We start from the raw sequence: 17,982 nt of genomic DNA, 5'->3' as shown, positions 1-17,982 counted from the left end.
TTGACCCTTCTCAGTCAAGGCTGAGGCCATCATTCTGACCACAGGTCAGGGAAGGGAGACTGGGGAAGCCCCTCAGGTGGGCAAATGACATCCCCTGGCACTGCAAGGAACGGAGTGACGCCACTCAGCCTGGCTGGACTGAGCCAACGGCCCACCTCTCCTGCAGAAGCTGTCTGCCAAGAAAACTATTGAGCTACATAAAAATCCATCCCTGAAATCCCAGAGGCATCTTTAGAATGGAGCATGGCCTTTAAATTAGAATGTGCTTTAAAAAAAAAAAAAAGAAGAAGAAGAGGAAAAAGGAAAAGCAGGTTTTGCCCGTAACTTGAGTTCTTTGAGTTCAGGTTTGTGAGAGTGGGTGGCAAGAGCACTGCCTACCCTGGCCGAGGCCACCAGGCTCAGGTCCTGCAATATTAGCTGAAAGGGAACCCCAGCCCCACTGGGTTCAGCGTAGCACTGGCACATGTTCCCATGGAAACTCTGCTGCCAGAATCCTCTGGAAATGTTTGCTGAGGAGGGGCCACCGCTTACCGCACCCACTTCAAGTTCTGAACTGGTGGTAGAGGCTGGGCACAGACTGACCTCTAGAAGAAGTCCATGGGCCCTCTGCTAGGGTGGCACCAGACTTCCCTGGTCCTACGGGACAGCCAGTGGCCTCCTAGCTTGGTTCTGGGCCTCCGCCTGCAAGCACACATGGCAAGGAGGGCTTCAGCAGGCTCGCAGAACAGCGTGGCAAGGCCCCTGCTCCCAGAGGCTGGTTTCCCAGGATGATTTTCTCAATCAAGTGCTGATAGAGCAGAAGCCAAGTGGCGGGGGCAGGGCGGGGGGTGTTGGAGGCTGAAACCCACTGAAGGGGTCAATTTCCTAGAGGCGGGCAGGGAAGCCTGGGGGTGCCAGACATGGCTGAGATGTTTCTGCAGAGGGGAGGTTGGGAAGACCTAGGAGGGCAGGGCAGGCTGGGCCCGGAGAGATGACGGGAAATCCCACTAGGCCAGGGGCCAGTGGGCAAAGGGAAGCATCAGCTGAGACCCAGAGACACGGCTGCCCTGCCGGAAGGGGAAGGGGTCTGCAGGGCTGCCTGGGGCTTCCCTTCCCCGCCCTAACCCCAGTCCCCACTGAGGACTGCTCACATCCGCCAGTCCTGGAAGATCCACAGCTCCCCTTCACCTGGGCCTCACCGACTCCACTCAAGCCACCCCTGCCCTTAGCTTTTCCCCTCCAGGCCCATTCACTCAGCTCCTGCTAAGCCAGCACCCTCCTCCCCTCACCTCTCTGCTTAACTTGCCCCCACCCCCAACTCTGGGCAGCCCTGGCCTGTCCACCTGATCGTGCTACCCCGTAGGCACTCCTTAAAGGCATGGCTGCAGAGAGCCCAGGGCCCCAGCTCCTAGGGAGGCCTGCCTCTCACTTAGACCCCTCTGTACTGCCCCAGCAGCCTATATCTTCTGAAGGATGAATCTTGAAGGAAATGCACACCCACTGAGCTTCTGCCTCAGCCAAGGAGTCCCCGTCTGTCCTTTCTGAGACACTGAGTGGCGTTTTTGTTTATTTGTTTTTTGCTTTGGACGGAGCATGCTCTGTCACCCGGGCTGGTGTGCAGTGGTGCCACCTTGGCTCACTGCAACCTCTGCCTCCCAGGTTTAAGCGATTCTCCTGCCTTAGCCTCCCGAGTAGCTGGGACTACAGGTGCATGCCACCACATCAGGCTAATTTTTGTATTTTATAGTAGAGATGGGGTTTCACCACATTGGCCAGGCTGGTCTCAAACTCCTGGCCTCAAGTGATCCACCCGCCTCAGCCTCCCAAAGTGCTGGGATTACAGGCATGAGCCACCAAGCCCGGCCTGAGCTGTCTTAACTGTCACTGCAAACTGAGGCTTAGGTGGCCAGTGACTCGCCCAAATCCACAAGTCCATAAGTCCACCTGTGAGAGGTGGAGCAGGGATTCAAGGGAGGCCCTGGGGCCACCCAGCCTGCGTGGCTCTCTAAAGCAATTTTCTTCTCTTCCCTCCTCCACCCATTCATAGTGGAAAGCAAGCCTGTACCCCAGGAGCTTCCATTCATGCCCTCTCTGTTCTTCCTTCTCCCGCCTGCCCCATGCACCTCCCACCCTGAAGTTCCCTGCCACCCCTCGCCCTGCCCCAGCTTGTCTCTGCAGGCTCTCAGTCCTGGGAGCTGGGGAACAGGTGCTCAGTCCTCTTTGTCGCCCAAGAATGTCTCAGAACATTCTTTTTTTTTTTTTTTTTTTTTTTTGAGACGGAGTCTCGCTCTGTCGCCGGGGCTGGAGCGCAGTGGCCGGATCTCAGCTCACTGCAAGCTCCGCCTCCCGGGTTTACGCCATTCTCCTGCCTCAGACTCCTGTGTAGCTGGGACTACAGGCGTCCGCCACCTCGCCCGGCTAGTTTTTTGTATTTTTTTTTTTAGTAGAGACGGGGTTTCACCGTGTTCGCCAGGATGGTCTCGATCTCCTGACCTCGTGATCTGCCCGTCTCGGCCTCCCAAAGTGCTGGGATTACAGGCTTGAGCCACCGCGCCCGGCCTCAGAACATTCTTACCCCACCCTCCCTTGGGTCAAAGCCCTTTAGGGTCCCATCCCTCCACGCTGTGCCCTCTTCCTCCTCCTCCTCCTAGCCTCTCTCCTTGCTCACTGAAGACTTCGGCACCCACTGCCTCCCAGCCTTGCCCTGAACCAAGCACAGACGATCACCACGCTGGCAATGTCTGTGTCCACCAGAGGGGTGATGAGTCGCCCCAAGAACCTCCTAGACCACAGGAAGGAGTTGGAATTTTATTCCAAGTGAGGTAAAAACTATGCAAGGTATGGAGCAGGGGAGGGCCAAGGCCAGGTGTGGGTTTAATCGGGGTCTGTCGGGGGCAGGGCAGCCACAGGGAGGCCGTGTTTGTGATGCCTGGGCCAGGGCACGGTGGTAAAGTTCAACCCAGGCTCCCCTCTCTACCCCTGAAAAAGACTGGAAAATGCTGAGTCCCAGCCAGAGGATCCAGGGTCCAGGAGCTGAGGTCAGAGAGGCCCAGGAGGTGGGGGAGGCAGGCCCAGTGAGGTGGCGCTCTCCTGGTCTTGCTGGCTTCAGTATTCCCAGGGGAGCTCACTGCACCCTGAGCGGCATTGTCCCCCGTTGCTGTGACCCTTGCCCCCGCCTCAGGCTGGTGGAGCCAGGAGCCTGGGAGGCCCCTGTGCACACCTGGCAGCTTCACCTCCCCAAACAGGCCTGGAGTTCATTCAAATCCAGCCTCTGGGAGCAGGGGCCTTGCCACTTGGTTATGTGAGCCTGCAAAAGCCCTCCTTGCCATGTGTGCTTGCAGGTGGGGGCCCAGAACCAAGCTGGGAGGTCACTGACTGTCCTGCGGGACCAGAGAAGTCTGGTGCCACCCTAGCAGGGCCCAGGGATGACTTCTGGGCCAATCTGTGCCCAGCCTCTACCACCAGCTTTCCCTTCTCCGCAGGGAGGGGCGTGACCTGCAGAACCAAAGGTGCCTCTGCGAGCGGTAGCCCAGTGCTGCTTGGGGGCAGGGCCAGGGCCTGTGCCTTGGGTACCCCACCCTCCCTGGGCACATTTGGGGTTGGGGCAGCCCACACGGGGGGATGGGAGGATTGACCTGCCCATTTCACAAATGAGCAAAGGTGGGAGAACTCAGGGAGACATGGGGGAGCGGAGGGAGGAAGCGGAGCCTAACAGCCCGGGGCCACCCAGACCCCAGCCACTGCCTGCCTGTGGATGGGTTTCTGGCCACAGTGCAGGGCTGCTGTGAGGAGGAAGTGAGGGTGATATGGGCACTCAGAACAGCAGAAATGGCTCAGGGCCAGGCACTAGGGAGCCACTGTCCCCATGGGGCCTGAGCTTCTGCCTCAGAGGGACCTTCCGGCTGCCCTTGAGGGTCCCAGCACCAAACCCCACAGCTGGACCACTTGGGACCTCAATCCACAGGGGGCCAGAGCTGGGGCCTATGGCAGATAAAGACAGAGCAGGAGGACTGGATGAAGCCGCAGGTGGTGGGCACAGGATAGGCCAGACAGAAGGAACTCTGGGGGACTGCGCGTTTGGTAGAAGGAGGGACAGCTGAGGTCCTGCAGTGGGGAAGGCCTGGAGCAGAGGGTGACAAAGGAGATGACAGTGTGCATACAGGGCCAGACCAATGGGAGCAGGGACCCTTGCGGGAGGGGGAACTTCAGGCCATTCATTCAGCTGCTGTTTAGCCAGCACCCTCCTCCCCTCATCCATCCCTCTGCCCTCATCCCAAACATGCCATAATCTCCTTCCTCACCGGCTTGTACCCAAGCCCTCTCTGCCCCCAGCCTGCTGACCACCTCTCAGCCATGTCCTGGGCCTCCAGATCTGTCCCTGATCCCAGTCTTGCCTCTGCGGGGTCCATCATCCTTCTCTGTCCCCCAGACCTCCCACGCCAGCCCCTGCTCCCACCCTGACTGGCTGCCTCGTGCCCCTGGCCCAGCTGGGCAGGTAGGGGTTTGCATAGCTGCTCCCCAGCTCCTCCACACCTCGGCTCCCCACACAGCGCTACTAAGGGGCCCTTGCAGGGACCTCCCTCAGCTCAGAGGCTGCCCTGCTGGCTGAGGTGCCAGCTGTCTGGTGCCAAGAGAGCCAAGAGAGCATGCTGCTCTGTAAGCATGAGGTGGTGAGCAGGGCTCTGGGCAAGAGTAGCATCCAGGAAAGCCCTTGAAGACTGAGGGGTACTTTGCTGGTTGCGCCAGGGAAGAAGGGCCTGCCTGGCAGAAGGAACAGCCTGGGCAAAGGCCGCAAGATGTGAAAGCCTTGGCGGCTAGGGCATAGAATGGGGGCAGTGGGGCATGCCAAGGCGGGAAGTGCCTTGAATGTGAGATGATGGGATATCCCTGGGGGCCTTACTCCCAACTCAAGTCAAGTCCTTTGGTGGCAGAGGCTGCCCCATCCTCTGACCCAGGGCAAGCTCTATGGGCAGTGGAGCCCAACCTAGAGATTTTCATAGACCAGGTTAAATTCGCCATCATCTTTGAATCTATGCAGTCTCTCCTGGATAGAAAAGAAGAAAGGGAGGGAGGGAGAGAAAGAGAGAGAATGACCATTAGGTAGGAAAAGAATGAACTTGCACTAATTTAGTTTTAGCCAGAGGGCAACAGATTATTTCCTGTGTAGCTTTGATGGGCCTGCCCTCTGTCTCCAAACCCACCTCCCCAGCCTCTTCCCCCACCACGCTCCCCACCCCTGCTCGCTGCCCTCCATCCACATGGGTCTGCCCTTCCAGCCTCAGAGCTTCCCCCACAGCTCTGCCCTCTGCCTTCTGCCCTCTGTGTGGGATACACCTCCTCCCAAAGACACATCTGTTCCATGACTGCCTCCTACTCATCCTGCCTGCGGGCTCATCGTAGGGTCCGAGGGACCCCCTCCCTCCCTGTCCTGGCTGGTCCCTCCCAGAAGACCACCCCTCACAACAGGGCTACAAATGCCTCTGTGTGTCCATGGGGTCAGTGACCTGTTTCTGCAGACTATGGCTCCCAGAGTGCAGGGACATGCCTAGTTCTCCTGTCCAGCACCCCGGGGCCTGGCACAGGGTGGGCACTGCCTGAGATGGCCCAGGTATCCCTGGAGATCCCAGGGTCAGGGAAGCCCTGCTTTCACTCAGGGTCTAGTTGAGGGCTGAGTATAGAAAGGGCTTTGAGAATAGGCAATTTAACAAACAGTGCTGGCCTGGGCCAGAGAAGGCCAAGTGCCAGCCGCCCACACCCCCTGATGGATGCTCCAAGAGGCCTGTGGGCTCCTGTTCTGGCTGAACAACACCTCACACTTCACAGTGCTGAAAGCCCTGGTGCAGATGTTATTCAGCTTGGAACATGTTTGAATTCAGGGGCAGTTGATATTGCAGGAAATCATTGCTCATCCACTTTACCGATGAGCAAACAGGTTTAAGAGAGAAAGTATGTACCTGGTGCGGTGGGCCCGTTAATCCCACCTTTAATCCCAGCACTTTGGGAGGCTGAGGCGGGTGAATCATGAGGTCAGGAGTTCGAGACCAGCCTGGCCAACACGGTGAAACCCTGTCTGTACTAAAAACACAAAAAATTATCTGGGCATAGTGGTGGGCACAGTGGTGGGCACCTGTAATCCCAGCTACTCGGGGGGCTGAGGCAGGAGACTTGCTTGAACCCGAGAGGCAGAGGTTGCAGTTAGCTGAGATCCCGCCACTGCCCTTCTGCCCGGGTGACAGAGCAAGACTCTGTCTCAAAAAAAAAAAAAAAAGAAAAAAAAAAGAGAGAGAGAGAGAAAATATGATTGGGTAATATGCCTGAGGCCCTATCATGACAATCACGTAGCCCTGACCAGGCCACCCTAGCTTCTACTAGCTCACACTCTAACTCCAGACTTTAGCCAACCCCAACCTGGGGGCAGCTGGAAGCCTAACACCCCTGTCTGATTGGCCAGTGTGGACACTGTGCCCAGTGGTAGTTACAATAGCTCACAGTGCATGGGCACAGCTGGGTTCCAGGCAGCTCTCTCAGTACAACATTCTACCCTCACTGAACATCTATGAGGTAGGCACTGTTAGGATGCTCAGTCTGCACAAAATGAGATTCAGACACAGAGAAGTCAGACACCTCGACTAGGGCTGCACAGCGGCTAAGGGACAGAGCAGGAACTCAGGCCCACCAGTCCTCCTAATCAGCAGGCCAGCTGCCACCAAGAGAAGGCTGGGATTCCACAGCAGGTGGCTCACTTCCATGTCCCATTTGCCCCCCGCCCCCACTTCACTGATGACAGGAGGGTCAGCTGGAGTGAGAAGCCAGGTGTGGTGTCCCAGCGCCTGCGTACCTGGGAGACGGGGCTCTGCTTGGCGGTGGGTGGGCAGCCATCCTCACTCTCGATGCAGGCGTAGACCTCGGTCTCGCGGCGCTGCAGAGCCTGCAGGAGACGGGGTGCCATGATCAGGGGCAAGTGTGCAGAGGGGCAGTCCCCAGCCCCAGCAGCCGGCCCCCTGCCTGTTACACACCCCACCGTGGGACCCCAGGCAAGGGCAAAGCCCAGCCACATCTTTTCACCTGCCACCCCCTTTCCCAGAGTCACCTTGCCCCTTCCCTGCCTGTACAGGGCTGACCCCTCTCTGTTCTCAGCCACCTCCCTAACCCCCCTTAAGGTCCTCCAGTAGAGCCTTGTGTTCCACCTGGAGGGTTCTATCCAGGCTTCCACCGGGCTGGCAAGAGGAAGGGCCAGGCCTCCTCCCGCTGTCCCTAGGCTCTTAAGGGCCTTGCAGCCAGCAGCCCCCTGCATGATACCTGTGGCCACTGCTCCAACAGGATGCCCCCATGATCTCTGCCTTTACCCCCCTGTTCAAAGCCCCGGCCCCTATGAGGGTCCTCCCACCCACCCGCACCCTCTAGTTCTCCCCAACCCCCACCCCAGCCTGTATTCAAGGACAACCCAGGCACCCACTGGGGTCACACTCCCTGGCCATCGAGCCTGTGCCCTGCTGGGGGATTCCAGAGTCCGGTCCTGGTTCTCAGCACACCCCTCATCCCCCTTGCCTGTCAATTTCCTTTCATGTCCCTCAGCCACACCTCTCGGGCCACCTGGGCTGCCGTCATCACCCATATGCGCCTCCCTGGAGGTGTCAAGCTCCTGCCACCCACTCTCTGACCACAGGCCCCCCACAGCCCAAGACTCCTCCCAGGAAGCCCGGGTCAGTGTCGAGCTCAGCTGGGCTTGGAGGCCCTGCCCCTGGCCTCATGGCTCCTGCACTGGGTTATGTCAGAGTCCTGCTCCCATCAGCATCTCACCAGAATGGCAACCCCTTGAGGGCAGGGACTATGCCTAGTCTATCTCTAGGTTTCTGATTATACAGCGGTGCCTGGCACAAAGGGAGCAGCACCAGATGAACTACAGTGAGGGGGCTTCCCCACCACTCGGTTGTGTCCTAGGCCCACTCACTCTTGGCCCAGCTAAGAGAGGCCTAGCCAGAGACCTCAAGATGGTAGAAAGAACCAGGACTTTAAAGTTAGACAAGAGTAGGTTCGAATCTTGGCTCTGACTTCTGACAGCCTTAACCTCTCCATGCCTCAATTTCCACGTCTGTAAGATGGGAATAATCACATCTATTTTGCAGGTTCAATGCATGATTAAATGAGATATTGTGCACAAAGGGCCACGCACATAGTCAGGGAAGTAGTACGTGCTTAATAAGCTGCTGTTGAATGGTCAAGAGAGGCATGATGCCTGCCCACCTCCCCTCTCTGGGATCACAAACCGGACCCTCCCTCAGAACCTGTTGGGCTTCAGAGCAGAGCTCACCAACAGCCTAAGCAAGAGCAGAAGCTTTTCCTTTCTGAGTGTACGTGTCATATGGATGCCGGCTGGTTGCCAAGGAGGCGGTTTCCCTGGCAACAGGCAAGCAGGGGTTGCTGAGGCAGGCTGGAGAGACAGGTGGTGCTCAGAGGCAGGAGGAGGGCGGGAGGCGGGAGGGAAGGAGGGAGGGAGGCAGGCGCCAAGAGGCAGCTGGGCATGAAAATCCAAGTAATAAACCATTTGGCGCTTGGGAGACCCTCACTTCAAGGGCATCAGACACGAGGATGGTGGGGCGGACCTGGGGACGAGTTCAAGGGGTCTCTGAGCCAGAAACAGGCTGGGTCTGGGGAGAGGGGCTTCCAACCTGCTTCCTTGTAGGAAAGGGACCAGGGCTGCCCCAGGAAGAAGCCTCATTTCCAGTGGAGAGAAACTTCCAAGGCCTGCCCGGAGCACCAGCCACGGCCTGGCACCCAGGATGGGAATGTTCCTCTGTGCTCCCAACCCTCCACCCACCCAGGCCCAGCCCCTTCGAGGTCTCACAGATCTGACAGTCTCTCTGAGCTGGATGATTCTGGTCACAGACAGAAGGGAGGGGAGCACCCTCCTTGCCCATGTCTCGGCAGGGGAGCAGATCTGGGGTTCCCTCTCCCTCCTGTCCAGCTCAGCCAGGCTGCCCAGAACATATGAGCCCAGAGAGGGCAGGCGATGCAGGGCCAGAGAAGACTAGCCTGTCCTGGGATGCTGCAGGCCCCCAACCCATACAGTGGGGCAGTCGGAGAATAGACGAGTGGGCGGTGGTGCAGTGGGCAGGGCAGGAGCAGCTGCAGGGCTGAGGGCAAGGGAGGCTGTGGAGGTGGCCACCAATTAGCAGCTGCTGACTGAGGCCTTTGACAAATCCTGACCTGCTGGAGTGCATTTATATGCAGGGTATGACCTGCATCACCAGACTGTGAAATGCAGGGTGCAGCCTTGGCAACAGGACACCCTTTGAGCCCCTGAACCATCCCCTCCTGGCTCTCCCTTAGGTATATCTGCTGGGAGATTGCACAGGCCTTGGAGTGGGCCACTTGTGGGGCTGGGGCTGGACTGGGCTGGGCTGGGGGTTGGGGGCTAGAAGCTGGGCTGGGCTGGGCTGGGTGTTGGGGCCTAGGGGCTGGGCTGGGCTGTGGCTGGGCTGTGGCTGGGCTGGGTGTTGGGGCCTGAGAGCTGGGCTGGCCTGGGCTAGGTTGGGTGTTGGAGGCTGGGGGCTGGGCTGGGCTGTGGCTGTTTGTATGGGATCCAGGCCCTTTGCCTCCTGCTGCCCAGTGGGCAATGGTGCCGACCCCAGTGGTCATCCAAATGGCAGAGGCGTGAAGTCAATGCCGAGGCCTTCCTCCAGGCAGACCAGTTAGCGTCCCTGGACCTGGACCTAGTCTGAGGGTCCTGGACATTGGGGGTGATGGGTGAGATCTGGGGGTGTTGTTCGGGAAGGAGCACACTCCGTGGAGAAGCAATTCCATTCTAGACCAGGCACTGGCAATGGGGAGCCCCTAAAGGCCTTCCTCACCAGGCATCAGAGTCGTGTGTTAGAAAGGTCCCTCCGGGGGCAGCTCGGAGCAGGAACAGGAGCAGGAGGGACTGGAGGCTGACAGCAAGATCAAGGATGCTGGGCCAGGCTGGGCTGGGACAGAGTCGCCAGGTGGGTGGGGGGTCTGAGTACTGCTGCTGAAGGAGGATACAGATCACATCCTGATGCCTCACATTTGCTACTGTCTCCCCTTCCCTGTGCTGGGCCCCGTGGAACCCCGGACACCGTGGGAGGTAAGAACAGGCTTCTGCCCATCATATAATAGGTGACCCCTGAGCACCTACTGTGTGCTGGGCGCCAGGAGGCTCTAGATTGACAATAATCACAGTAAAAGGTGGCCATGAAGGCACTGGAGAGACTCAGAGGCGGAAGATAGGGAGGTTGGGATGGGACAGGAAAGAGGGGAGGCTGCAATTTTGAAAGGGAAGTCAGGAAAAGGCTGCACTGAAAGGTCCCATTAGGGCAGAGAGCTGAAAGAATGAGGGAGTGGGCCAGGCGTGGTGGCTCACGCCTGTAATCCCCAGCACTTTGGGAGGCTGAGGAGGGCAGATCACCTGAGGTCAGGAGTTCGAGACCAGCCTGGCCAACATGGTGAAACCTCGTCTTTACTAAAAATACAAAAATTAGCTGGGTGTGGTAGTGGACGCCTGTAGTCCCAGCTACTTGGGAGGCTGAGACAGGAGAATCGCTTGAACCCAGGAGGTGGAGGTTGCAGTGAGCCAAGATTGTGCCACTGCACTCCAGCCTGGGCAACAGAGCAAGACTCTGTCTCAAAATAAATAAATAAATAAATAAATAAATAAATAATGTTTTTCATGAGGTCTCACTATGTGGCCCAGCTGGTCTTGAACTCCTGGGTTCAAGTGATCTTTCTACCACAACCTCCCGATAAGCTGGGATTACAGGTGCATATCACCACATCTGGTCCTTACTGATTTTTTTGGTCTGTTTTCTCAATTTTTAACAGAAGTTAGTTAAAATCTGCCAGAATAATTGTAGATTTGTCTATTTCTCCTTTTAATTATGTCAGTTCTTGCTTTTTATTCATGTGGAAGAGTGCTCATGGCATATTATGACATGAAAAAATAAAAAAAGCTGTACTACTTCAATTTGTTTTTTTAAAAAACTTGACCTATTCTTTGGGAGGCCGAGGTGGGCAAATCTCACCTGAGGTCACGAGTTCAAGACCAGCCTGGCCAACATGATGAAACCCCATCTCTACTAAAAATACAAAAATTAGCCAGGCATGGGGGTGCACGCCTGCAGTATCAGCCACTTGGGAGCCTGAGGCAGAAGAATCACTTGAACCCGGCAGGTAGAAGTTCACTGAGCCCAGATCACGCCACTGTGCTCCAGCCTGGGTGACAGAGCGAGACTCTGTCTCAAAATAAATAAAAATAAATAAAATGAATTTAAAAATAAAAGAAAAACTTGACATATTAAAGGCATGATTTCGGGGTGGGTCAGACAGACCCACCAAAACCCCCATCCGAGCCTTGTCCTTTTGCTTACTGGGTCTGCTACTTACACTTTCTGAGTCTTAGTTCCACAATCTGCAAAATAGGGTGAACAGTACAATACTGGTTTACAGCTTGCAAACATGCTATGATTTCTTCCATCCGAAATTCCCTGAGCCCGCATCCCCCTCCAGCTCCCTGCCCTTTCTTCACAGCACCTTAGAACAGAGTTCCTCCAGCGTTGACAGGGCCCTCTCACCTTCAGCCCCTCTCCCTCTCCTTTCTGTTTCTCTTTATAGGCTTACAGCCCTCCTCTTCACCAGAACCTTCCTTCTCAGGGTCACCATTGACTCCACATTGTTAAACCAATGGACGGTTCTCGGCCCTCACCTTCCTTGATGAATCAGCAGCATTGACACCTTTGAGCTCTCCCTCCTCCTCAACACACTGTCTTTACTTGCTTCCAGAACATTCCACACTCTCCTGATCCTCCCCTGCCTCACCACCACATCTCCTCAGTCCCTTTCACTTGTTCCTTTTCCAGAACCAGTGGAACCCTGAACTGTAAAGATTGGAGTAAAGGTTGGAGCCCATCCTGGGACTCTTTCTTCTTCACTCCCTTCGCTGGGTGATCTCATTTAACCACAAGCTTCCGAAGACCATCTATCCTCTGAACACCAGAGTCAACCCCACTTGAATCTCTAAACAGCATCTCTCTCAAAGCAAACTCAGATTTTTTTTTTTTTTTTTTTTTTTTTTTTTTTTTTTTTTTTTTGAGACAGAGTCTCGCGCTGTTGCCCAGGCTGGAGTGCAGTGACGCGATCTCTGCTCACTGCAAGCTCCGCCTCCCGGGTTCACGCCATTCTCCTGCCTCAGCCTCCCGAGTAGCTGGGACTACAGGCGCCCGCCACCGCGCCCGGCTAATTTTTTGTATTTTTAGTAGAGACGGGGTTTCACCGTGGTCTTGATCTCCTGCCCTTGTGATCCGCCCGCCTCGGCCTCCCAAAGTGCTGGGATTACAGGCGTGAGCCACCGCGCCTGGCAGATTTTTTTTTTTTTTTTTGAGACAGAGTCTCGCACTTGTCGCCCAGGCTGGAGTGCAATGGCACGATCTCGGCTCACTGCAACCTCTGCCTTCCAGGTTCAAGTGATTCTCTTGCCTCAGCCTCCTGAGTAGCTGGGATTACAGGTGCGTGCTACCACGCCTGGCTAGTTTTTGTATTTTTAGTAGAAATGGGGTTTCAACATGTTGGCCAGGCTGGTCTCGAACTCCTGACCTCAAAGGATCTGCCCGCCTCGGCTTCCCAAAGTGCTAGGATTACAGGCCTGAGCCACTGCACCCAGCCAAAAAAAAAAGTTTAATTAGTAAGGATCAATTATTAATCCTTAATGAATGACAGTGCTCATTCAACAGTTTTGAATGTCTAATTATATTATGGCTATGTGGTGTTTTTTATTTTTACCTAATTCCACGGTGATCAGAGAGTATATTCTGTGTGGTTTTTAATCCTTTTGAATTTTTTGAGACTTGCTTTATGGCTCAGTTTATATTCTGTGTGCACTTGAAAATAACATGTACCATGCCTGGTTGAATGAGTACTCTATATATGTGAATTAGTTCAAGTTTGTTGATCATGTTGATAAAATATTCCATATCCTTATTTTTATTTATGTATTTATTTATTTTTTGAGACGGAGTTTCGCTCTTGTCCAGGCTGGAGTGCAGTGGCGCGATCTTGGTTCATCGCAACCTCCGCCTCCTGGGTTCAAGCGTTATCCTGCCTCAACCTCCCGAGTAGCTGGGATTAAAGGCATTCGCCACCATGCCCAGCTAATTATTTTGTATTTTTAGTAGAGATGGGGCTTCTCCATGTTGGTCAGGCTGGTCTTGAACTCCCGACCTCAGGTGATCCACCCGCCTTGGCCTCCCAAAATGCTGGGATTACAGACATGAGCCACTGCGTTCGGCCTTCCTTATCCTTATTAACTTAAAATAATTTTTTTAATGGGGTCTTGCTACGTTGCCAAGACTGGTCTCAAACTCCTGGGCTCAAGCAATCCTCCCACCTCGGCCTCCCGAGTAGCTGGGATTATAGGTGTCTGCCACCACATCACATTAAGCAAATCACATTTAAGTAACCAGTGAGGCAAGGAAGAATTCTCAATGGAAATTTTAAACTGAAAGATGATGAAAATATGACATCAAAACTTGTGGGATGCAGCTAAAGCCCTATTAAAGGGAAATGCATGCTGTAAGTGTAGAAATTAGAAAAGAAGAAAGATAGGACATTATTTAAGTATCCGCCCAAAGAAGGAAGAATATATTTACAAAAAGCCTTCCCCGGAGACTGGGAAACAAGACAAGGATGCCTGCTATCATCACCTCTATTCACCATGGTTATATCAGAGACCTCAGGCAGTGCAATAAAGTGAAAAAAAAAAATAAGGTATCAGGATTGGGCCGGGTGCGGTGACTCATGCCCGTAATCTCAGCACTTTGAGAGGTGGGAGGATCACTTGAGCCCAGGAACTCAAAACCAGCCAGGGCAATATAGTGAGACCTCTTCTCTACGAAAAATTTATAAATTAGCCGAGTGCGGTGTCTTACACCCATAGTGCCAGCCACCTGGGAGGCTGAGGTGGGAAGATCACTGGAGCCCGGGAGGTGGAGGTTGCAGTAAGCCGAGATCACACCACTGCACTCCAGCCTGAGTGACAGAGAAAGATCCTGTCTCCAAAAATAAATAAATAAATAAAACAGGCCAGGCGTGGTGTCTCACGCCTGTAATCTCAGCAGTTTGGGAAGCCAAGGTGGGTGGATCACCTGAAGTCAGGAGTTCGAGACCAGTCTGGCCAACATGGCGAAACCCCGTCTCTACTAAAAATACAAAAAATTTAGCTGGGTGTGGTGGTGGTCGCCTGTAATCCCAGCTACTCAGGAGGCTGAGGCAGGAGAATCACTTGAACAGGGGAGACAGAGGTTACAGTGAGCTGAGATTGCACCATTGCACTCCAGCCTGGGCAACAAGAGCAAGACTCTGTCTAAAAAAAATAATAATAACAAATAAAAATAATGATAAAATAATGAGGATTGGAAAGGAAAAAGTAAAACTTGCATTATTCATAGATGACATGACTAGTTTTGTAGAAAATCCAAAGGAAGGCTGGGCGGGATGGCTCACACCTGTAATCCCAGCACTTTAGGAGGCCAAGGGGGGTGGATCACAAGGTCAGGAGATCGAGACCATCCTGGTTAACATGGTGAAACCCTGTCTCTACTAAAAATACAAAAAAATTAGCCAGGCATGGTGGCTGACGACTGTAGTCTCAGCTACTTGGGAGGCTGAAGCAGGAGACTGGTGTGAACCCGGGAGGCAGAGCTTGCAGTGAACCAAGATGATGCCACTGCACTCCAGCCTGGGCGATGCAGCAAGACTCTGCCTCAAAAAAAAGAAAAAAAGAAAGAAAGAAAGAAGGAAGGAAGGAAGGAAGGAAGGAAGGAAGGAAGGAAGGAAGGAAGGAAGGAAGGAAGGAAAGAAAGAAAAAAAGAAAAAGAAAGAAAGAAAGAAAGAAAGAAAGAAAGAAAGAAAGAAAGAAAGAAAGAAAGAAAGAAAGAGAGAGAGAGAAAAAATAAAAGTAAAGAAAGTGAAAATGGAGACAACACCTTTACCCTAAAACCTTATCCAGAGGATTGATAAAATATAACAGGTGTAAAGTCCTGCCATGATCCCTGGCACATAGTAGGCCCACAACAAATGGCTCTTGATATCATCATTATTGTTGTGACTGTCACTCTTCTCCGCCTAGGCCCAATCTCAGCTGGTAGACCCTTATGTCAAGGGCTTAGCAAATTTCTATGACCTCTACTCTCCAAGCTGCCTTGCAACCCTGCAGGCAGTTAGGTCTCTTCACCTCACTCCAGAGAAGTCGGCCTGAGTCCTAGAGACTTCGAAACCCAGGCAAAAAAGCAGCTCTGCTCAAAAGAGCTCTTCCATTAAAAATAATCTCACAGAAGGATATTTATTCGTGTGGAAAGATGTTCATGAGATGTTCATGAAAAAAAAATAGCTGCATTACTCCAATTAAAAAAGAAGTATGTGTGAATGTGTCTGGGTTTCTTTGTGTATATTTATAGAAAAAATACTGGAAAATATATTAGTCAATGTTCCTAGTATTTATCCTGGAAGAAGATGGGATTAGGATGCTGGTTATTTTCTTTATATATATATATATATATATATATATATATATATATATATATATATATATCTCACATATGTGTATGTTGGGGGAGAGGGAAAGTGAGAGTGAGAGGGAGAGAGAGAAATATTTTCATGTAACGGTTGACACCAGAATCCCTGGTAGGGAAAATACCACTATGAGATGCTGGGAGACAGGAGAGAGTACGAGGAAGTCTCCGGCCGCGTGCAAAGCCGTGGCTGACGGAAACTCCCCGGGATGGGGAAGCTGAAAGCCCTTTGAGAACCATCACATTTCACTTGGGACTACTGGCACTGCCCCACAGGGACATTTCCTTGGCCTCGCTGCCACCTGCCCCATCCTCAGCAGACAAGGCCATATCCTGGACGTCCTCTGTGTGGCATTTTGTTATTAGAGTGAGTCGTTGTTGTGGGAGCAGAAATGGCAGCACGTACGAGCAGAATCCAAGCGCCAACACAACCAGGGAGCGTGCACCTAGGGAGCGTGCACCTGGGGAACCTGCAGGGCCCCAGAAGGGCTGTGTGCCTTCCAGGCGTGGAGTGGGGAGCCCACCTGGTGGTGCCAGATCTCACGGGATGGGGACCCCAGCTGGCACTGGGTGGCATTTGTTCTTCACTTGCTCTACTTGGAGCATATGTTGCTTGTGGAGTCGAAAGGAACACAGCAAAAAGAGTGTTCCCAGCCCTCCCAGGCCCCAGCTACTGGGCATAGGGCTGCATGCTGGCTGGTTGGCCGGGCTGGGGTGGCCTGGCCTCCTCGGCCCCTACGCTGCACCTACCGTCCACTTCCTGAAGATGCACCCGCATCTCCAGGAAGATTGTTTCGGAAAATGCCTATGACACAGCAGAGAGTGGAACAAACAGGGTCCCAACACGTGTCTCTGCTGTGACTGTGACTATGTAAGACAATGTCTGCATGTGCTAGGAGGGGAGGGAGAGCAAATAATTAAAAATCACTGATGTGTTAAGGGCGTGGGATGGCGCCTGACCTCTTCCTCTTTTTGTGATTTTTTGTTGTTTGTGCAATAAAAACAGGAGGAAGTGGTAACGGCTGTTTGGTCAGATGAAGGAGTTTCCTTCATTCCTCACCAACCTGTGCCCTCACTACCCCTTGTCCCAGAATGAGGGGCTGTGCCAAGGAGGGGAACAGGGCATGGGGGGCACCTGACATTCATATGCCTTCCAGGGGCCCCGCACGTGTCATCTCTTTTCAGCTTCATAGAAATTCCATGAGGTGAGAATTGTCCCCGTTTTACAGATGAGGAACTTGAGGCTAGGAGAGGTCACACAGCTGGTACAAGACTGAGCCAGACAGACCCTGGTACAAGACAGACCCTGCCTCAGGCCTGAGAGAAGTGGAGAGAGCGGGGCCCCGGGACTCACTGTGTAGATGGATTCTGAAGGAGGCTGCTTGGGGCTGCTGGCAGATCTTGGATCTAGGCACTTCCTGGTGGGGTCCGTCCCTGGACCCCGCATCTGCTTCTGTAGGGAGAAAGGAGTCAGGGCCAGGGAAGAGCGGCTCTCATCTTCCTCCTCGCACAGATCCCACCAGGGGAAAGGATGGCAGATTGTCATGAGGTCACACAGAGATTCATCACTCAGTCCCTCCCACTCACCCTCTCCAGGGCAACATGGCAAATGCCTACAAGACCTGCGTCAAGCCATTCCTGCACCTGGAGACACAGGAAATGGAAAAGGCCCACACGAGGTGTCCCTGGACAGAGCACCTGGCTGGTAGGGACACAAGCTACTGGGCCCAGTGCCAGTAGGGCAGGGCCCCAGGGACCGAGCCAGCAGCTGTGGGTGGGCCCCTAGTGGCGCCAGCCAGGTCCAGTGTCCAGTCCTGCTCTGCTGTCACTGGCTCTGGCCTCGAGAGAGCCACTTCCCCTCTCTGGGCCTTGGTTTCTTTTTTAATTAATTAATTTATTATTATTATTATTATTACTATTTTGAGATGGAGTCTTGCTCTGTCGCCTAGGCTGGAGTGGAATGGTGCGCTCAGCTCACTACAACCTCCACTTCCTGGGTTCAAGTGATTCTCCTGCTTCAGCCTCCCCAGTAGCTGGAAATATAGGCGCGTGCCACCATGCCTTGCTAATTTTTGTATTTTTAGTAGAGACGGGGTTTCACCATGTTGCCCAGGATAGTCTCGATCTCTTGACCTCGTGATCTGCCCACCTTGGCCTCCCAAAGTGCTGGGATTACAGGCGTGAGCCACCATGCTCGGCCATGGGTCTTGGTTTCTTCAGCAATAACCCTCCTTTGTGAGATTGTTGCAAAGATACAAGGAGGGCACAGGGAGTCGGTGCCTGGTGCTTAGGAGGTGGTGCTTACAAGGCCCTTGGTCAACCAACACACTCTTGATAGCAATGGCAAGCCAGGCAGTGTGAGGAGGTAGGCACCGTCCCTACCCTCCTGGAGTTTAGGGACCAGTGAAAAGATGGAGGATGAACC

At 53.8% G+C, this 17,982-nt stretch overlaps 1 protein-coding gene across 4 annotated transcripts in view; it reads right to left on the bottom strand.

The window, feature by feature from the left end:
- Positions 1-2,774: 2,774 nt before the first annotated feature.
- NFAM1 (NFAT activating protein with ITAM motif 1) overlaps positions 2,775-17,982 on the bottom strand; it is a 49,609-nt gene continuing 34,401 nt past the window's right edge. For 3 of the 4 annotated variants that reach the window (XM_065522055.2, XM_074003628.1, XM_065522057.2), the window contains 3 exons: positions 16,912-17,010; positions 6,818-6,907; positions 2,775-5,023 (listed from right to left, as the gene is read on the bottom strand). In XM_065522055.2, coding sequence (XP_065378127.1) covers positions 4,964-5,023; positions 6,818-6,907; positions 16,912-17,010 — 249 coding nt within the window. In that variant the 3' untranslated portion in view covers positions 2,775-4,963. The remainder of the gene's footprint in view (positions 5,024-6,817; positions 6,908-16,911; positions 17,011-17,982) is intronic. The other variant, XM_065522056.2, reaches the window with a different exon arrangement.

The sequence above is a fragment of the Macaca fascicularis genome, chromosome 10, assembly GCF_037993035.2.
Source record: "Macaca fascicularis isolate 582-1 chromosome 10, T2T-MFA8v1.1".
NCBI lineage: Eukaryota > Metazoa > Chordata > Mammalia > Primates > Cercopithecidae > Macaca > Macaca fascicularis.
Note: the sequence above shows the minus strand (reverse complement) of the source record. Positions and strands in the feature narration are given on the sequence as shown.